Genomic DNA, 19,701 nt, shown 5'->3' with positions numbered 1-19,701 from the left:
CAACAGCAGCAACCTCCAGAAAACATACGAGGAAAAGATCACGAAGCACTCAGACCTAAAACAGTAAGTCAAAGATATGTCAACCACCATTACAATGCCAAAGAGCCTCCTCAAGAACCTAGCAGCAATAGGCCTCCCAGAGAACATTCACATGGAACTCTAGAGCCATGATCCTGAACATCTGTAGGATAGTAAGAGAGTTCCTTGACCAACAGTAATAATAACAATAATAATCGGACACAACCAACAACCCCATGCACTTGGTACCAGTACCTGTCACAGGTAGAAAAAACCCCATAAAAGAGAAGACATTTTTATAATAATAATAATGTAAGATTTTATCATTAGAAGGAAAGAATCAAGGGGATGACTCATATTTATACCGCCTCTGTAGCCAGGTGGGCAGGAGCAGTAGTGCGTAGCACACGCTTCTTGATTAGACTGGAGCTCGAGCCCGTGACAACCAAATACGGAAGATGCGAAAAGGTCAGGGAATGACCACTGCATATCCCCGGAGCACTATGGCCTTAGTTGCTAATGCTCTTAAAAAACCAAAACAACAAACAACAACAACGACTCATATTTACAAACCATACGTTAATAGTGCCTATTATAATAGGTTCATACAGGTCAGGATCATCAGTCAACACCTGTGCCAATTTGAGGAGAGGTTTTTTTTTTTTAAAACTTATATAAAGTGGCTTTATGAATGGATGTGTCAATTCATTGGAAATTTTTTATTGCGTGTGTGTGTGTGTGTGTGTTGTGTGTGTGTGTGTGTGTGTGGCCAGTTTACACCAAATCACAATGTTGGTCCATTAAAAATCATGGTTAAACATACTTATTACCTCTGCTTTCATACCACTTGTGTGATCATTGTTGTGATAAGTTGAATACTAAAAGTATGCTGCATATATGCTATGAAAACCTCACTGAATGAACAAAAGGAAAGAAGGACATGCAATTGCAGTTTCCACAGTATACCATTAACCAACCAACTCCAACATATACTACTATTTCTGTAGTTTTCAGGTTTTTCAAGGAATAGTAAAAATAAAACGGAATATGAACTGTTGCTTTACTAATGAAGCCACAACTTCTTATTCATATATGACCAAATAACAAGACGTTCTCATTGCTGATGAAAAAGAGAGCTAATAGGAGATCTGTGTTACATTCTACAGTATAGAAAAGCAGCATAACTGATCGAATAAAGTGAATAAAATGACCGAGTATGTGATTTAACTTTACTGTTTGCCTTTAGTTCACTATACACCTATATGCTATTGTATGACATTGATCTGACGTACTTCCATATGATGTGCTTGGCATATTTACAATTGACAATTTTCTTGATTCCTGTTACTAACAATTTTGTAATTATGCAGTGTGCTCCTGAGAACAACACTTTGTTTTTCTTTTTCTTAATTTTTTTTTTTTTTTTAAGCACCTTATATAAAATGATACTGGTATCCTTTATGAAATAAGTTTGAAAGATACATTGTGATATTTATTGTTATCATATGCTATTTCTGGCAGAAAGATTACTTTTGCAGTGCATCCAACCTAGTTTGTACAATGTAAAAAAATTACCACATGTAACAGTCTGTCCCTGAAGTTCATATGTGAAATCTGAAGTACTTGCATTCCTTGGTGTTTTCAGGTGACTCGTTGACACCTTTATATTATATTAGCATTAGCATTGGCATTAGTAGAGGCATTTGATGCAAGAAAGCAAGCTTATGCAGCATCAGCCAAAAAAATAAAAAAATAAAATAAAATAAAAAATAACCACTTCAACTTCACCCCTCTGTTCATTCGAAATACCTGTCCAGCTGAGCCTTAAACTTATTTAGGCTATCAACTTCCACGACAAGAGATGGATACTGTTGCACATGGAAGACTGCTGTACAATTTGGAGCAGTATGGCATTAAGAGAAAATTGCAAATATGGATAAAGGAATGGTTGAGTGAGAGAAGACAGTGGGAATCAATGGACACTGTTCTTCGTGGACTAATGTTATTGGTGGAGTCCCACAGGATTTCGTACAGGGTGCATTGCTGTTTTCTGGATTTATTAATGATACTGATGTAGGAGTATCAGGCTTAACGTTCAAGTTTGCTGATGATACAAAGGTTTGCAGGGTATTAATGACACCAATTACAGTATGCTACTGCAACAGGATCTAGATCCTGTTGCAGTAGATGAGCTGTTCAGCAGATGGGTTGAGAAGTGACAACTGAAGTTTAACATTGACAAATGTAAATACTGCATATGGGTAGCAGTAACCTCAGTGTAATGTATCAACTGTGTGGTACTACACTCAGAGTGACAGAGAATGAAAAAAGACCTGGGGGTAATTGTGCAATCAGATATGAAGTTTTCTGAACAGTGCAGATAGGCTGCCAGAGCAGGTCATGGGGTATTGTCAATGATATACAGGAATTTTCTAGTAAGGAAAAGGAGGTGATTATCCCCTCGTATAAGGTTACACATTGAATACTGTATACAGGTCTAGAGGCCTCATTTTAGGAAGGATGCAGAGCTGCTGGAAAGAGTACAGAGAAGGGCAATGCGGTTGATGAATGGAACAAAGGGTTGCTCTTACAAAGAAAGGCTTAAGTTCTGCAAATTGCAGTGTCTGGAGACTAGGCACCAGCAAGGTGATCTGATTGAGGTGGATGTGATACTTCCTCCTGCCCAGATTAATCGCCTGAGGGGGACATAAATTCAAATTGAGGAAAGACAGGTGTAGAATAGATGTACAGAAATTTGTCTTTAGCCAGCAGGTAGTTGATTGCTGGAACAAACTTTCATCTGTCATTGTAGAAGTTGACAGCTTAAATAAATCCTAGGCAAAACTAGACAAACATTTGGAGTGAATGAATGAGTGAAATGAGGAAGGTTTTTTGCTTGTGCTATAAGCTTTTTTTCGTGCATCTTATGCTTAGCAGGCTTACCATGTTCCACCTGCCCTACATGATAGGAGGGAGGACATGTTGAAAGCCATGTCAATCAATTTGGCAATGAGAGAATATGCAAGGCTCATCGGGTAGAATTTTTCACAGCATGATCTGTGCTTGTTAATAGGAGAAACTGTTTTTACAGAGATGGGATACACTTAAATAAAAGGGGTACAAGAATAACTACAGGGATGGGATACACTTAAATAAAAGGGGTTCAAGAATATCTACAGGGATAGGATACACTTAAATAAATAGGGTGCAAGAATATTTGCTGATGCTCTTGAGGCAGTGTTTTAGGTGGGTCAGAAAACTGCTAGCATGGGAGGATTCACAGACTAATAGATTAACAGTAGCCACAGACAGAGGCGAAAGTGATTCTTACAATGCTTCTATTGGAATGAGAAGCAGACTGAAAAGCAAGGTGCTGGTGATTTCAAGAAATGCTGGGAGTCATCATGGAACAAGTAAATACGTGGGCTGTGTTAGGGTAACTAAGAGTAAGAACAGGTGCATGTATACTTGCTTGTACACCAATGTTAGGAATATAGTAAATAAAGTTGATGAATTTGACGTGCTGGTCAAGATATCAAAGGTGGATATTGTTGGGACATCAGAGTCATGGTGTCATACAGATATAAGGAATGCAGAATTTGACCTTGAGAAGTAGAATGTGTACAGAAAGGACAGGAGAGGAAGGGAGGAGGAGTTATGCTGTTAATTAAAAAACAAAAAATCTAAGTTACATCTAGTTGACATGGGTGGACAGTGCAATGTTGAGTCAGTTTGGTGTGACAACTGGGAAAGCAAAAATGAGAGTAGGAGTGTGTTATAGACCTAATGAATCTGATGGTACAATAAACAACTGTATAGAGAAAGAAAAGAATAGAAGGAAAGGGTTGAATTACATTGGGCCACTTGATGTCAGCGGTTTAACTAATGATGACCTTGCTTAGGTTGCTGAGAAATTGAACAGATATTTGGCATCTACATTCACGCTTGAGGAATTCTTTACAGAAAGGAATGCCAGAAGGTCATCAAACTCTAATGGGAAGCTAAATGATTTTGTGATAACTGAGAGGAATGTGGAAGAGAAATTGTTGAACCTAAACATAAAAAAAACACTTCGTGAAATCCATTTAATTATACTAAGGGAGGCAGAAAAGGAGCTAAGCAAACCGTGAAGCCATAATTATGAGAACGTCCTTGGATTCAAGGGAGGTCCCTATGGACTGGAGATGTGCTAAGGTATCTCCAATTCACACAGGGGAATCAAAAGGTAACATGAATAATTACAGACCTGTTAGCTTAGTATAATGTCTGTTCAAGGAGAATAATTGAGTCACTACTTAAAGAACTAATGGAGGACCATCTAAACAGGAATTCAATTAAACTGCAGTCTGAGCATGGAATTGTTAAGCGGCAGTCTTATCTGACAAATCTTAGCATTAGTAGAGGCATTTGATGCAAGAAAGCAAGCTTATGCAGCATCAGCCAAAAAAAAATAAATAAAATAAATAAATAAAAAATAACCACTTCCACTTCACCTCTCTGTTCGTTCGAAATACCTGTCCAGCCGAGCCTTAAACTTATTTAGGCTATCAACTTCCACGACAAGGGATGGAAGTCTATTCCACCAACCAACCACCCGCTGGCTAAAGGCAAATTTCCTCACGTCTATCCTACATCTGTCTTTTCTCAATTTGAATTTATGCCCTCTCAGGTGATTATTCTGAGCAAGAGGAAGAATCCCATCAGCATTGAGCATGTTCAAACCATTCAAGGCTTTATACACCTCTATCAGATCACCTCGCTGGTGCCTAGTCTCCAGACACTAATTTGCAAAACTTAAGCCTTTCTTCGTAAGAGGACCCCCTTTGTTCCATTCACTAATCTTGTTGCCCTTCTCTGTACTCGTTCCAGCATCTCTACATCCTTCTTGAAATGAGGCCTCCAGACCTGTATAGAGTACTCTAGGTGTAGTCTGACCATTGCCTTATACAAGGGAATAATCACCTCCTTATCCCTGCTAGAAAAAGTTTTGCTATATATCATCGACAATACACCATGAGCTACTCTTGCAGCCCGTCTGCACTGCTCAGAAAACTTCATATCTGCCTGCACAACTAACCCCAGGTCCCTTTCATTCTCTACCACTGTCAGTGTAGTACCACAGAGTTGATACGTTGCTCTGGGGTTGCTGTTTCCCATACGTAGTACTTTACATTTGTCAATGTTAAACTTCATTTGCCACCTCTCAGCCCATCTGCTCAACCTTTCCAGATCCTGTTGCAGCAGCATAGTGTCACTAGTGTCCTTGACAACCCTGCCCACCTTTGTATCGTCTGCAAACTTTGACATTAAGCTTGATATACCATCATCAATATCATTTATAAATACAGAAAACAATAATGGACCCAACACTGAGCCCTGAGGGACTCCACTAATAACATTAGTCCACGATGAGCAGTGTCCATTGATTACCACTCTCTGTCTTCTCCCCCTCAGCCACCCCTCTATCCACAGCAGCAACTTGCCTCCAATGCCACACTGCTCCAATTTGTGCAGCAGTCTTCCATGTGCAACAGTATCAAAAGCCTTTCTAAGATCCAAGTATATAATATCAAAGTTATTCCCTGCATCTAGTTCTTTTGTGACTCCATCATAGTATCCAATCAAATTGGTCAGGCAAGACTTTCCCTTAACAAAACCATGCTGTGTCTGAGCTATAACTGAAGTTTTGTCTAGATGATCCTGCAGTGCTTCTTTAACTAGTGCCTCCATTAATTTTCCAGGAACAGAAGTTAAACTAACAGGTCTATAATTACTTGTGTCGCCCTTTGATCCTCCTTTGTGAATTGGGGTCACATTTGCACATTTCCAGTCCATGGGTACCTTCGCTGAGTCCAAGGAAGCTCTCATAATTATGGCTAAGGGTTTGCTTACTTCCTTTATGCCTCCTTTAATATAACTGGATAGATTCCATCCACCCCAGGTGCCTTTCTTATGTTTATCTTCAACAATTTCTCCTCCACTTTACTCTCAGTTATTACAAGATTATCTAGCTTACTGCCAGAGTTGAATACACCTCTGGCATTCCCCTCGCTGAATAACTCCTCATGTGTGAATGTTGATGCAAAATATTCATTTAGTTTGTTAGCTACCTGAGCAGGATCATCAACAGTTGACCCATCGATATCAAGTGGACCAATTTGATTCATCCCCTTCCTTCTAGAGTTTACATAAGTAAAGAACTCTTTGCTGTTTTTCTTTGCATCCCTTGCCAAAGATTTCTCGTAATCTGCCTTCGCTTGCCTAACCTCCTTTGTAACTTGGTTACAGATCAACTTGCATCTATCATAGGCTTCTGTGTCACGTGTTAATTTGTATGTATCCCATGCATTTTTCTTCTCTGCCATATGTTTCATTAGTTCATCTGACATCCACTTAGGCCTAAACGTTGAACAATATTTCTTAGTTGGTATGTAAAGCCTAGTAGCTTCCAGGATAAGTTCTTTGAATGCGTCCCATTTTGAATTTGCTGTTGGTAACATCATCAGTTGGTCCCACTGCATAGAATTTAAATACTGTCTCAGACCATCGTAGTCGCCTTTACGAAAGCAATAACCCTTCCCTTTACCCTTAATGGTAGTTACCTCTTTGAGTAAATCCCACTTCAGCACACTGTGATCACTGCCACCTAGTGGTTCATTTACCTGCAGATTCTTAATGCATGAAGAATCACTACTGATAATCAAATCAAGAGTATTACTCCCTCTAAATGCCTCCCGAACATGCTGATGTAGAAAACAATCATCCAATAAATCCACAAAAGCCTTGCTAGTGTGTGAGTGACCAGCTCCCAAATTCCAGTCAATATCTGGGAAATTAAAATCCCCCATTATAAAACTCTCTGATTTTCTGGCCCACTCTATTTCCCCGTACAGTTTCTTATTATACTCATCAGAGTCATTAGGCCTATAGCACACTCCTACTCTCAATTTTGATCTCCCAATGCTTATGTCACACCAAACTGACTCGACACTGCACTGTCCAGCAATGTTGACTGGCTTCACTTCCTTGGATTTTATGTATTTCTTAACTAATAGCATAACCCCTCCTCCCTTCCTATCCTGTCTATCCTTTCTGTAGACATTGTACTCCCCAAATTCCAGTTCTGCATTCCTTATATCTGTGTGACACCATGTCTCTGAAATCCCACAATATCTGCCTTTGATGTTTTGAGCAATACCTCAAATTCATCAAATTTATTTACTAAACTCCTAGCATTAGTGTGCACGCAACTATACATGCACCTGTTCTTTTTCTTAGCTACCCTAATACAACCTATGTGTTTATTTGTACCCCAATGATTCCCAGCAGTCTCTGAAATATCCTGCATCTTATTTTCCAGGCTGCGGCTCATTCCAATAGAAGCAGTGCAAGAATCATTTTCACCTCTGCCAGTGGCTACTGTTAATCTATTATTCCTTGTATCCCCCCAATCTAGCAGTTTTCCGACTCGCCCAACACTGCCTCGATAGCATATAATCCTTATTGGATTATATGCTGCAATAACTAAGGTACTAGACCTAAATGAATGCCAGATGAACTGATGAGACTTTTAGTGGAGAGGAAAAATGCATGGGATGTAAAAGCATAAGGTATATATATAAACTAGTCTATAATCAAGTAACAAAGAAGGCTCGCAAGTTAAGGCAGATTATGAGAATTCTCTGAGAAAGAACAGCAGCAAAGACCTCTATGCTTATATTAACAGTAGGAGGAAGGGGGTTGATTAACATTGGGTTAACAGTTGATTAATCTGCTCAAGTTGTTGATAAACTGACTAGGTATTTTGTATCTACATCAAAGGATTCTTTAGGGAAGGGGATGCCAGAAGTTTATCAAACTCTAATGGGGAGCTATATGATTTTATGATAACTGAAGGAAAAGAAAAAGAGAAATTTTTGAAACTAAACATAAAAAGTCACCTAGTATGGATGGAATCTCTCCAATTATATTAATGGAGGCAGCCAAAGAGTTTAGCCAACATTTAGCCATAAATATGAGAGCATCCTTGGATTCAGGGGAAGGGGGGGGTTTGTACATATATATCCTCAATTGACAAAGGGGAATCAAAAGATAACATCATTAATTACAGACTTGTTAGCTTAACATCTGTTCCAGGAAAATAATGGAATCATCAGTTAATGAAGTAATGCAGGACCATCTAGACATGAATTCAATTATACTGCAATTGCAGCATGGATTTTTTAAGGGCCAGTCTTTCTGACCAATCTGATATTGTGATGCTATAACAAAGGCATTATTTGTGTTTAGTTGACGGAGCTGATTCTGACTGCTTTTTAAAGGTGACCGGTTTATGACGTTCCAATTTTTGTTTGTTTTTTTTTTAGGGAACTGGCTGACCAGTGTCCATTTCTTCTTCTTCGGCATGGATTTCAAAAATAGGATCTTCTTTATAGATGTGCCATCTGTGTCCATAGTTGTATCCTGAATATTTTTCATAGCATTTGAGTTTGTAATGAGAGATGTGGTAGCAATCATTGGAGGAAGAGATGCCGCTGGTATTGTCAGAGGAGTATTATTTACTTGGTCTGTGGTCTTCTTGGATTGTTGCTTGCACACAGTTTGTTGTAGCTCAGAGAGGAAATTTCTAGCCCAATCAAAAATTGATTTATTAGTAGGAACTGTGACATCAGTTTGAAAGGAGACAGCTTGATATTTTTTTACAGCATTTGTGTAGGTAATATTACCTACGCATTTGCATAGGCAGTTTGAATGGTTCAAACCGATGTCACAGTTCCTACTAATAAATCAATTTCTGATTGGGCTAGAAATGTTCTCTCTGAGCTACAACCTGCACAAGCAACAATCCAAGTCCACAGACAAAGCAAATATAGTTGGTGCAACTAGTTTTCTTGCTTCTTCGTAACTGACTTTGTTCTCGACCTTGTATTTTACTATTTTTTTTTTCAGTTTTTCATTTTTCACGTCTTGGAATATGCAAGATGGTCAACCTTTGAAATTTGGACATGTCATTTTTGTAGCTGTACAGTCATTTTGTGTATGGTCTGAGAACCCACAGTTGGGGCAGACAGGAATTCCTCTACATACAATTTAAGAATGACCATACTTTTGGCATTTATAACATCTTAAAGGGTTGAGAATGTAGGAGTGAATACGACAAAATGAATAACCTGCTTTTAGAGAGAAGGGTACGTTTGGCATATTGAAGGTAAGGATAATATTTCTGGTAGGTGCCAGTTGATTATCTTTTTTAATCATTATTCTTTTTGCTTCAATTCCGTTCTGTCCCTGCAGTTGTTGGGTTATTTCTTCCTCAGTGACATTTAATAAATCCCAACTAGATATCACAACCTTAGATGAATTTAGGGTTGCGTGAGGAGATATTTTTTTACAGGAATGCCAGGTAAAGCTTGTTAGTTGTAAAAGCTTTTCAGAATATCTTTGATTTGTGGTTTATATTAAAAGGTCTCCTGATTGCAGTCTCTTCACCATCTTGGGAGATCCTGCAATACCCTCCAGATGTTTCTGTATAACAAAGGGAGACAATTTACTCATAGGCTGAGTAAATTGTCTTTAAGTAGTTCATGACTACTTAAAGAGTGGAAGATTAAGAAAGATGGACGGGGTGCTCCATCCGATCAGTCTTCCGTCTCTTTGGGTTTTCATTTTCCACGTCTACATGGTCTGTATTTTCCATATTTGTTCCTTTTAGCCCTTGGCAAGAGGACTTATCTGCCAAAGTTTCCGGCCCACCACAGGGAGTAATGATAAAGGTATATCAGGGTTATTATATCTAAGTTCATATGATACAAAGGTTGGTAGGGTGGTTAATGACAGTAATCAGGACGAGCTGCTACAAGATCTAGGGAAATTAGGTCGATGGGCTGAGAAATTGCAGCTGAAGTTTATATCTTTGATAAATGCAATATACTGCATATGAGTAACAGTAATCCCCGATTAACATACTAACTGTGTGGTACTACACTCAGGTTAGTGGAATATGAAAAAGACCTGAGGGTAATTGTGCAGTCAGATATGAAGTTCTCTGAGCAGTGCAGACAGGCTGGCAGGACAGCTCAGGGAGTTTTGTCAATGATATACTGAAACTTTGCTAGCAGGGTAAGGTAACATCTTGAGTACTGTATACATGTTTGGAGGCACCAATTTAGGAAGGATGTAGATCTGCTGGAATGGGTCAAGAGAAGGACAACCAGATTGTTGAAGGGAACAAAAGGGTACTTGTACCAAGAACGGCTTCAGTTCTGCAATTTGCAGCATCTGGAAAATAGGCATGGGAAGATCTGAATGGGATTTTTAGGGCTTTGAATAGATTGAATAAGATAAATGATGATGGCTTTTTTCCTCCTGCTGAGACTACACATGAGGAGACATAAATTCAAATTAAGGAAGAATGGTTGCAGGACAGATGTGTGAAAGTTTGCCTTTAGGCACTGGGTGGTTGACTGTTGGAACAAACTTCCATTGTTATTGTTGAAGTCGGCAGTTTAAGAGATGCTGGCATCTCTTATTTTTTGTTTCCAACTAAGTGTGGACACAGTTTTAATAGATTACAGCATGACAATAGCTATGAAAAATCAATGGAGAAGATAATACCTGTTGGCAATTGCCCAATTTCAGTTTAAAAAAAAACGAAATTCACTGCAATTCTGGATTTTATTTTTTTAGATATTTTCAATGATTTTTTAAACTCAACCTCAATTTTGAAAATTTAATGAAAAATTTTGTGTATGCTTATGAGTAGTAGCAAATGATCCAAGAAAGCAGCTTATACAGCAAAAAAAAAAAAAAAAAAAAAAACATTTCCTACATCACCTGTCCATGAACTCTTAACAATTTTTCTAGTTTCATCCAAGAATGACTTAACAACTACGTGGTATTGCATTTAGGGTAGTAGAGTTGAAATGAAATGAAAAAAGACGTGGTGCTAAATGTGTAGTCATATTTAAAAGTTTTCTAAGAAGTGCAGAGAGACTAAAAGGGCAGCTCATAGTGTTTGATCAATGATACACAGATATTTTTCTACCAGGAAGGAAGTGGTTCTTTTGGAACAGGTGTAGACAAATGTAACAAGATTAGTCAAGTACACAAGAAGGTACTCTTTCCAAGAAAGACTTCAGTTCTGCAAATTGCAGCATTATGAATCTAGGCACTTGTGACTAGACCTGATTGGGCATTTAAGGCTTTGAAAAAGTCTTAAATGAGTGAACTAAATCCTGATGGCATCCTTACTCTTGTTCTAACAATGCACCTAATGGAAAAGGGGCACAAATTTAAATTGAGGAAGGATAGTTGCAGAATAGATGTTTAGAAATCTTTCAGCCAGTGGATAGTTTTTGTTGGAACAAATGTCAATCTGGTGTTGCAGAAGTTGGTAGTTTAAAATTATTCAAACTACCGACCTCTACAGCAGCAGATGGAAGTTTGTTCCAAGAATCAACTACCCATTGGCTGAAAGAAAATTTCTGCACATCTTTCTGCAACCATCCCTCATGTGTGTTTTGGACAAGAGAAAGGATGCCATCAGAATTTAGCTTATTCAATCCATTCATGCCCTCAAACACCTCAATCAAATCTCCTCACAGGTGTCTGGTTTCCAGTTGATGCAATTTGCAGAGATGAAGTCTTTCTTAGTAAGAATACCCTTTTGTTTCCCTAACTAACCTTGTTGCTTTTCTCTGCAGCCAGTCCAACAGATCCACATCATTTCTAATAGGCTTCCAGAGCTGTATGCAGTACTGAAGATGTGGCATAACCATTGCCTTAAGATGGGGTATAATCACCTCATTATTCCTGCTGAAAAAATTTCTATATATCACTGTCAAAACCTCATAAGCTTTCCTAGCAATCTGTCTGCACTGCTCTGTACTTTGTGTCATGTCTGACTGGGCAATTACCCTGCATCTTGTTCATTCTCCATTACCCTACATATGGTACCACATGAGCTGGTGTGTTATTCTGGGATTACTGCTAACTCTAAGCAAAACCTTACATTTTTCAATGTTAAACTTAATTTGCAACTTTTACTTCTTTAACGGGTGACTTCATTATTTACCCTAAAACTGAAGTGAAACTAACAGTTCTGTAATTGCACATTTCATCTTTTGATTACCCCTTGTGAATAGCAGAGAGACTTGCATATTTCCAGTCTATAGGGAACTCTCCTGAAACCAAGGATGCTCTCACAATTATAGCCAAGGACCTGCTTACCTCTTTGCTGCTTCTCTTAATATAATTGGACAGATCCCCTCTGTTCCGGGTGCCTTATTTGCATTTAGCTGCAAGTTTCTCTTCCACTTTCTTCTCGGTTGTCACAAAATACATTTACAGATTACTTCACTGAATGCTTATTTAGAATTTGTTGTTGGTATCATCACCAGTTGGTCGCACTACACAGAATGAACTGATGAGTCTTGTGGTAGAGAAGAAAAATGAATGGCATACTTATAATTATCAGGCAATACAGAAGCCTACACTAGATATAAACTAGTCTGAGTACACAACAAAGTATTATTAAAATTATATTGAAATCTGTTATATGATTTTCATCAGTAATAGTATTTTACCTGGCTCTGATTAAATCAAGCAGCCAATGGATTCGAACTTGATGAATTCCTTGACTAGGAAGGCTACCAATCAGGGCAATATTCTGATGCATATCTGGACTTAAAAGAAACTTAAAAGCTTCTTGATGAGGATCTGGTGGACTAAAATGGTTTAGAAAAGTTAACAAAATTCACATTTTATACTGAAAGCTAATTTTAAAAACATTGATTTAACATGTTTATCTAAAATACTTATTGGAATTATTTCACTGCATATGCACACTGTTCAATGGTAAAACAAATTATTTCTCATCTAAGGAATGAATAATAAAATGACAGATATAATATCATTAAATAAAGAAGTGCCATCTGATTATTTAAAAAATATATTTAGTTGTAAGGTTTTGTTAGATGAATTTCAATCTGTTTGGTGTTCCAAGTAATATAAGCATAAGCAAGATAAATTATAAATTCAGATGAGATTGTAATAAGAATATTCCGAAGGATGCTTGAATGTTGGCATTAAAAAGATGATTTAATATCTGATGTAGATGGAAACATTTCAGCTGCCATTTGAGTAGTGCATCTTCAAGTATGAGATGATGAAAGTGTATCAAGCAATACAATTGAAAAAAAAAAAAAAAAAATGCTTTAAAGACTTTAATATATGACTCTTTCTATTACCTTCTAAATGTGATAAAAACAATAATCAACAAATTTAATGGATATTATGATCAGTTACAATATTAAACACTGTTATACCATTTTAAAAGAACTGTTGAAAATGGTAAAAGTAATGCTGAAACTAGAATCTTACCATTGTCATTAATGTATACTAATTTAGTTTTGACTTTGTTGTACTAGTCTGGAAATGCTAAAGGTGATTTTATTATTGTAACTGTACTTACTGAGGTTGAAAATAATCTGTTTGCTTAAAAAGGTTTCAGGACTGAAAGCCTCAGACTATGGAAAATTCACTAATCGAACAAGTTTGGAATTTGTTTGATTAGTGAATTTTCCATAGTCTGAGGCTTCCGGCCCTAAAACCTTTTAAGTATTTACTGTTGCACATCATCTGGCATCTCCCATATTGTGGAGTTATAGTTCGTAACTGGGATGGTTACCTATCTATCCACTCACCAATGCCGTCTGGGTCGTGGTGGTATCCACTGAGAATAAGTAAGACTAGTCTTCTTCATTGGTGAAGCCTTGATTATTCAAGGTAGTGCAATATCAGGGCAACTTGTTGTGAAGGCATTCGCAATATGAGATATAACAACAATGATGTGCCATTTCACCTGCTTCGGTGATTTACTACTAACTTACACTAGGCACTAATTGTTCAATAATCAGTTTGCTTGAAAAACTATTATTCATGGGTAAATCATTTCAGCTAAGACAATAAGGCAGCTATTTGTATATATAAGTAACCTCGATGAGAGTGTATTAACACAACTTTTAATTGAGTTGGTTTGGTTGTTATTTGATTTTTAGGAGCATTAGCAACTAAGGCCACATTGCTCCAGGATATGCGGTGGTCATTCCCTGAACTTTAAGCATCCTCCGTATTTGGTGGTGATGGGCTCGAACCCCGGTCTAATCAAGAAGCTTGTGCTATGCACTGCTGCTCCTTCCCACCTGGCTACGGAGGCACCAATTGAGTTGGTTTTACTTCCATTGTTATTGACTGATGTATAGGAATTATAGTACTAGAGAAGACATTTACAACAGAACATACTAGCATTAGCAGAGGAATATGATGCAAGAAAGCAAGTTTATACAGCATCAGCTAAAAAAAAAAAAAAAAAAAAAAAAAAACTTCCCATTTCATCCATCCATTTGCTCTAAACGTTTGTACACTTCTTTATTAATTTAAGCCATCAACTTCCACAACGACAGATGGAATTTTGTTGCAGCAATCAACTATCTGCTGGCTAAAGGCAAATTTCCACACATCTATTCTACAATTGTCTTTCCTCAATTTGAGTTTATGTCTCCTCATGTTTGTAATCTGAGCAAGAAGAATCCCATCAGCATTGAGCCTGCTCAAACCATTCAGGCCTTATACATCTCAGTCAGATCACCTTGCTGGTGCTTAATCTCAAGACTGTAATTTGCAGAACTTTAGCCTTTCTTGGTAAGAGCAACTCTTTGTTCCTCCTCACCAGTCTTATTGCCCTTCTCTGTACTCGTTCTAGCAACTCTACTCCTTCCTAAAATGAGGTCTCTAGATCTGTATGCAGTACTCAAGGTGTGGCCTGCCCACTGCCCTATACAAGAGAATAATAACCTCCTTATCCCTGCTAGCAAAATTCCTATACATCATTGACAAGACCCCATAACCTGCACTGCTCGGAAAACATATCTGACCGCACAATTACCCCCAAGTCTTTTTTATTCTCCACTAACCTCAGTGTAGTACTACACAGTTGGTTATTTTTATCTAGGGTTACTGTTACCCATATGCAGTACTTTGCATTTGTCAATGTTAAACTTCAGTTGCCACGTCTCAACCCATCTTCCCAACTTTTCTAGATCCTGTTATAATAGCATACTGTTATTACCAACACAAGTAACCTTTGTATCATCTGCAAACTTTGACATTAAGCCTGATATACCTTCATCAATATCACTGATAAATACAAAAAACTATAAGAGAGCCCAACACCGAACCCTGGGGGACCTTCGTGGACTAATGTTATTAACTCCATTAATAACATTAGTCCACGAAGAGCAGTGTTCATTGAGCTCTCTGTCTTCTCCCACTCAACCATCCTTTTATCCATTGTAGCAATTTGCCCTTAAATGCCATACTGCTCCAATTTGTACAGTAGTCTTCCATGCGCAACGCTATTAAAAGCTTTCGTGAAATCCAAGTGCAACCACTCCCCAACTTACGTAAGGGTTGCGTTCTGTGGAATTCTACGTAAATCGGAATTTCCTGAAATGCTTATGCAGCACTCGCAACTATGTGCGCTGAATTTGATTGAAGCAAAAAAAGAAATGTTCAACGAACATTTAAATAGAATTATTTATTCGATTTTTTTATCTCATGAGCAGGAAAAATTACAAAATTACATAAATTTCAAAATTATAAAATTACAAAAAGAGAGAGGAGGCAGGAATAACATCAGCAAGTTTTACCTTTCAAGCACTGTTTCAGAATTAAATCTCCATCTGATAAGCACACCACTGTGGAAGTCGAGGGCTGCGGAGATTTAGAAGGGATTTTTTCCAACACATCACAAAATTTCTCTGCAGCTGCAGAATCAGCACTGGTGACTTCACCGCAAACTTTAATGTTTTGGAAACCAGTGCAATGCTTGAACCTATTAAACCACCTGATGCTTGCCACGAACTTGGCTTGAGGTTATCCTTAATATCTTCATAAATACTTCTTGCTTTTCCTTGATGGCCATTGATTCAGGGGCACTTGCTTCTGAATCTGATTTTCCATCCATATTAGCATTAGTAAAGGCACATGATGCAAGAAAGCAAGCTTATATAGCATCAGCCAAAAAAAACCCCAAACCTTCTCATTTCACCCATCAACTTGCTCCAAATATTTGTCTAGTTGAATCTATTTAAGCTATCAACTTCTACAACAACAGATGGAAGTTTGTTCCAGCAATCAACCCGCTGGCTGAAGGCAAACTTCCACACATCTATCCTAGAACTGTCTTTCCTTAATTTCAATTTATGCCCTCTCAGGCAATTATTCTTAGCAAGAGGAAGAATCCCATCCACGTTAAGCATGCTCAAACCATTCAAGGCTTTACACACCTCAATCAGATCACCTTGCAGGTGCCTAGTCTCCAGACACTGTAATTTGCAAAACTTTGTAAGAGCAACCCTTTGTTCCATTCACTAATCTTGTTGCTCTCCTCTGTACTCGTTCCAGCAGCTCTATATCCTGATTAAAACGAGGATGCTCACTTATCGGTGGGCGGGCAGGTACCTGCCCACCAATCAGTGAGCTAACAAGCTCTGAAACGGTGCTGTCTGGGAATACGCTGTCTGTGCACACTGAGAATAAATAACAGTAGTCTCCTCTATTAGAGAAGTGTTGTTTATTCTATTGTTGTTTATTCTGTTGTTATGAGATAAAATCAAACAATGCCTTTACACTACTTATGTAGTTAAACTTATGGGTAAACTATGGTGTATTTACACCAATATTATATAGTTAAATCCAACCCATAACATTATGTCTTGTGCATTTAGTCTTCAAAACAATTCTATATCAGTATCACGTGACATATTATAAAGAGCAGATTCAATGGATCAGTTACACATACGGTCCATCCCTGTTCCTTTACAGTCCTGTTGTCCCAGGCAGCAGATCCATTTTAATAACCCTTTAGGGTAAAATTTTATAGGAAAATACTCTTTATAAAAAATTTTATCAGTAGACACACACCAAGGATGATGACTTGTTGTTCACGAACTAAACTTGATAGTGTAATATATATTTTTGCATTTAGGTATATATTATCTTAGTGCAGTATTGTCAAATTAAATTGAATTTATATAGAAATCATGACACAGACTACAGTGGAAAAGCAACGAGCTCAAAGTAGCAGGAATGCTGTTGCTTGGGCAGAACTGAATGGGATGATTCTCCTAAGAATCATGGCCTAACAAAATGTGTTACTTGTGCAATGTTTGCAGACTTTTTGGAATTGGATATGATACAGCCAAGTGGGGGGGGGATGTGTGTTCAGTGAAGAGTGTGTGAAGAAATTAGGTGCCAACTCACCATTCCGATGGGTGTTTATGAGAGCTTGAAGAGTACGCTGTATGCCCTTGAAGTAATTAAAATGGGCTTCCATCAAGCTCTCAGAAGCCCAACAATGGCAGAGCTCACACTTGTGCATCATGCAACACAGCAGCAATCCCCAAGACAGAATGTGCTGGTCTCATTGCTCCAGGATATGCGGTGGTCATTCCCTGAACTTTAAGCATCCTCCGTATTTGGTGGTGATGGACTCGAACCCCGGTCTAATCAAGAAGCTTGTGCTATGCACTGCTGCTCCTTCCCACCTGGCTACGGAGGCACCAATTGAGTTGGTTTTACTTCCATTGTTATTGACTGATGTATAGGAATTATAGTACTAGAGAAGACATTTACAACAGAACATACTAGCATTAGCAGAGGAATATGATGCAAGAAAGCAAGTTTATACAGCATCAGCTAAAAAAAAAAAAAAAAAAAACTTCCCATTTCATCCATCCATTTGCTCTAAACGTTTGTACACTTCTTTATTAATTTAAGCCATCAACTTCCACAACGACAGATGGAATTTTGTTGCAGCAATCAACTATCTGCTGGCTAAAGGCAAATTTCCACACATCTATTCTACAATTGTCTTTCCTCAATTTGAGTTTATGTCTCCTCATGTTTGTAATCTGAGCAAGAAGAATCCCATCAGCATTGAGCCTGCTCAAACCATTCAGGCAGTTATTGTTGGTTACTCTGTTGTCAGGGAAAAGGGGAAATATTAATTAAATGAACATGACCTGATCATTTGTTGGATAAATATAGGACAATGCTGATAAATTGCTGAGTTAGGTCTGGATGGTATGTGTCTGCAATTCTGTCCAGACAAGATAGGAAGGATTATATTCTGAAAGCCTTGTGGATTGAGGGACTTGAGGGAATTTGCAAAAAATTAGGGGGAGTGGGATTTTTTTTTTTTTTTTTTTTTAAATCAACGTGCCCTGCACTTTTAGGTAAAAGGAATCTATTTTGTAGAGACAGTATTCATTTGAATAAAGGTGGTGCAAGGATTTTTGCCAGTATCATTGACAATATTTTAACGGTTCAGGGAAACTGCTAGCTAGGGGGGGGGAAGTGTAATATAGATCTGCATTCATCTGATGATATGGGTCAAAGTAATGCTTGCAATCACCTCAAGAATTCTTGTTTGTTGTCACAACAGCTGATTCAAGATGTTCTGAGTGTAACAATGTTTCAAATGAACTGGATGTGAGAGATAGGGAAACAAGCTTAAATAATTTCAAGAGGTGTGTAAGGGTAGTAAACTATAGAAGAATACTTAGTCTTAATTGTGTCTACAGTAATGTCAGGAGTATTGGTATTGGTATGATTATTTCTGACGCAAGGGCTACTTAGGCTACATTGCGCCTATAAACGAGATGAGGATTACATGGGGTCTGTAAAAACAGTTAGAAACAATTATACAGATGTATCCGTTTTAAGAAGCAGAAAATTCTGGGAGATTTGCATCATTACCTATGAGCTGTCGGAGTGTCAAAGGTTCTTCAAGATTTTGGAGGTTACTGAGTGAGACTTTTCGGGCATCAGTGTATAAGGTAGATTCAACAAGAATGTGCTTTATTGCATTAGCATTAGTAGAGGCATATGATGCAAGAAAGCAAGCTTATTCAGCATCAGCCAAAAAAAAAAAAAAAACACACCACTCCCATTTCACCCCTCTGTTCGCTCGAAATACCTGTCCAGTTGAGCCTTAAATTTGTTTAGGCTATCAACTTCAACAACAACAGATGGAAGTCGGTTCCAATAACCAACCACCCGCTGGCGAAAGGCAAATTTCCGCACATCTATCCGACATCCATCCTTCCTCAATTTGAATTTATGCCCTCTGAGCTGATTATTCTGAGCAAGATGAAGAATCCCATTGAGCATGCTCAAACCATTCAAAGCCTTATACACCTCTATCAGATCACCTCGCCGGTGCCTAGTCTCCAGACTCAGTAATTTGCAAAACTTAAGCCTTTCTTCGTAAGAGCAACCCTTTGTTTCATTCACTAATCTTGTTGCCCTTCTCTGTACATGTTCCAGCAGCTCTACATCCTTCTTGAAACAGTACTTCTGTATACAGTACTCAAGATGTGGCCTAACCATTGCCTTATACAAGGGAATAATCACCTCCTTATCCCTGCTAGAAAAATTCCTGTATATCATTGACAAGACACCATGAGCTACTCTTGCAGCTCGTCTGCACTGCTCAGAGAACTTCATATCTGCCTGCACAATTACCCCCAGGTCCTTTTCATTCTCCACCGTCAGTGTAGTACCGCAGAGTTGATACGTTGCTCTGGGGTTACTGTTTCCCATATGCAGTACTTTACATTT

General features: G+C 38.2%; 1 protein-coding gene across 1 annotated transcript in view; it reads right to left on the bottom strand.

The window, feature by feature from the left end:
• Positions 1-19,701, bottom strand: part of Idua (alpha-L-iduronidase) — a 193,507-nt gene that overhangs the window by 122,319 nt on the left and 51,487 nt on the right. Inside the window, exon 3 of the mRNA XM_090374630.1 lies at positions 12,603-12,743. Coding sequence (XP_090230756.1) covers positions 12,603-12,743 — 141 coding nt within the window. The remainder of the gene's footprint in view (positions 1-12,602; positions 12,744-19,701) is intronic.

This window comes from Mastigoproctus giganteus, chromosome 5 (assembly GCF_048544385.1).
Source record: "Mastigoproctus giganteus isolate SK-2022 chromosome 5, ASM4854438v1, whole genome shotgun sequence".
Lineage (NCBI taxonomy): Eukaryota > Metazoa > Arthropoda > Arachnida > Uropygi > Thelyphonidae > Mastigoproctus > Mastigoproctus giganteus.
This window is presented reverse-complemented; position numbering and strand designations above follow the sequence as displayed.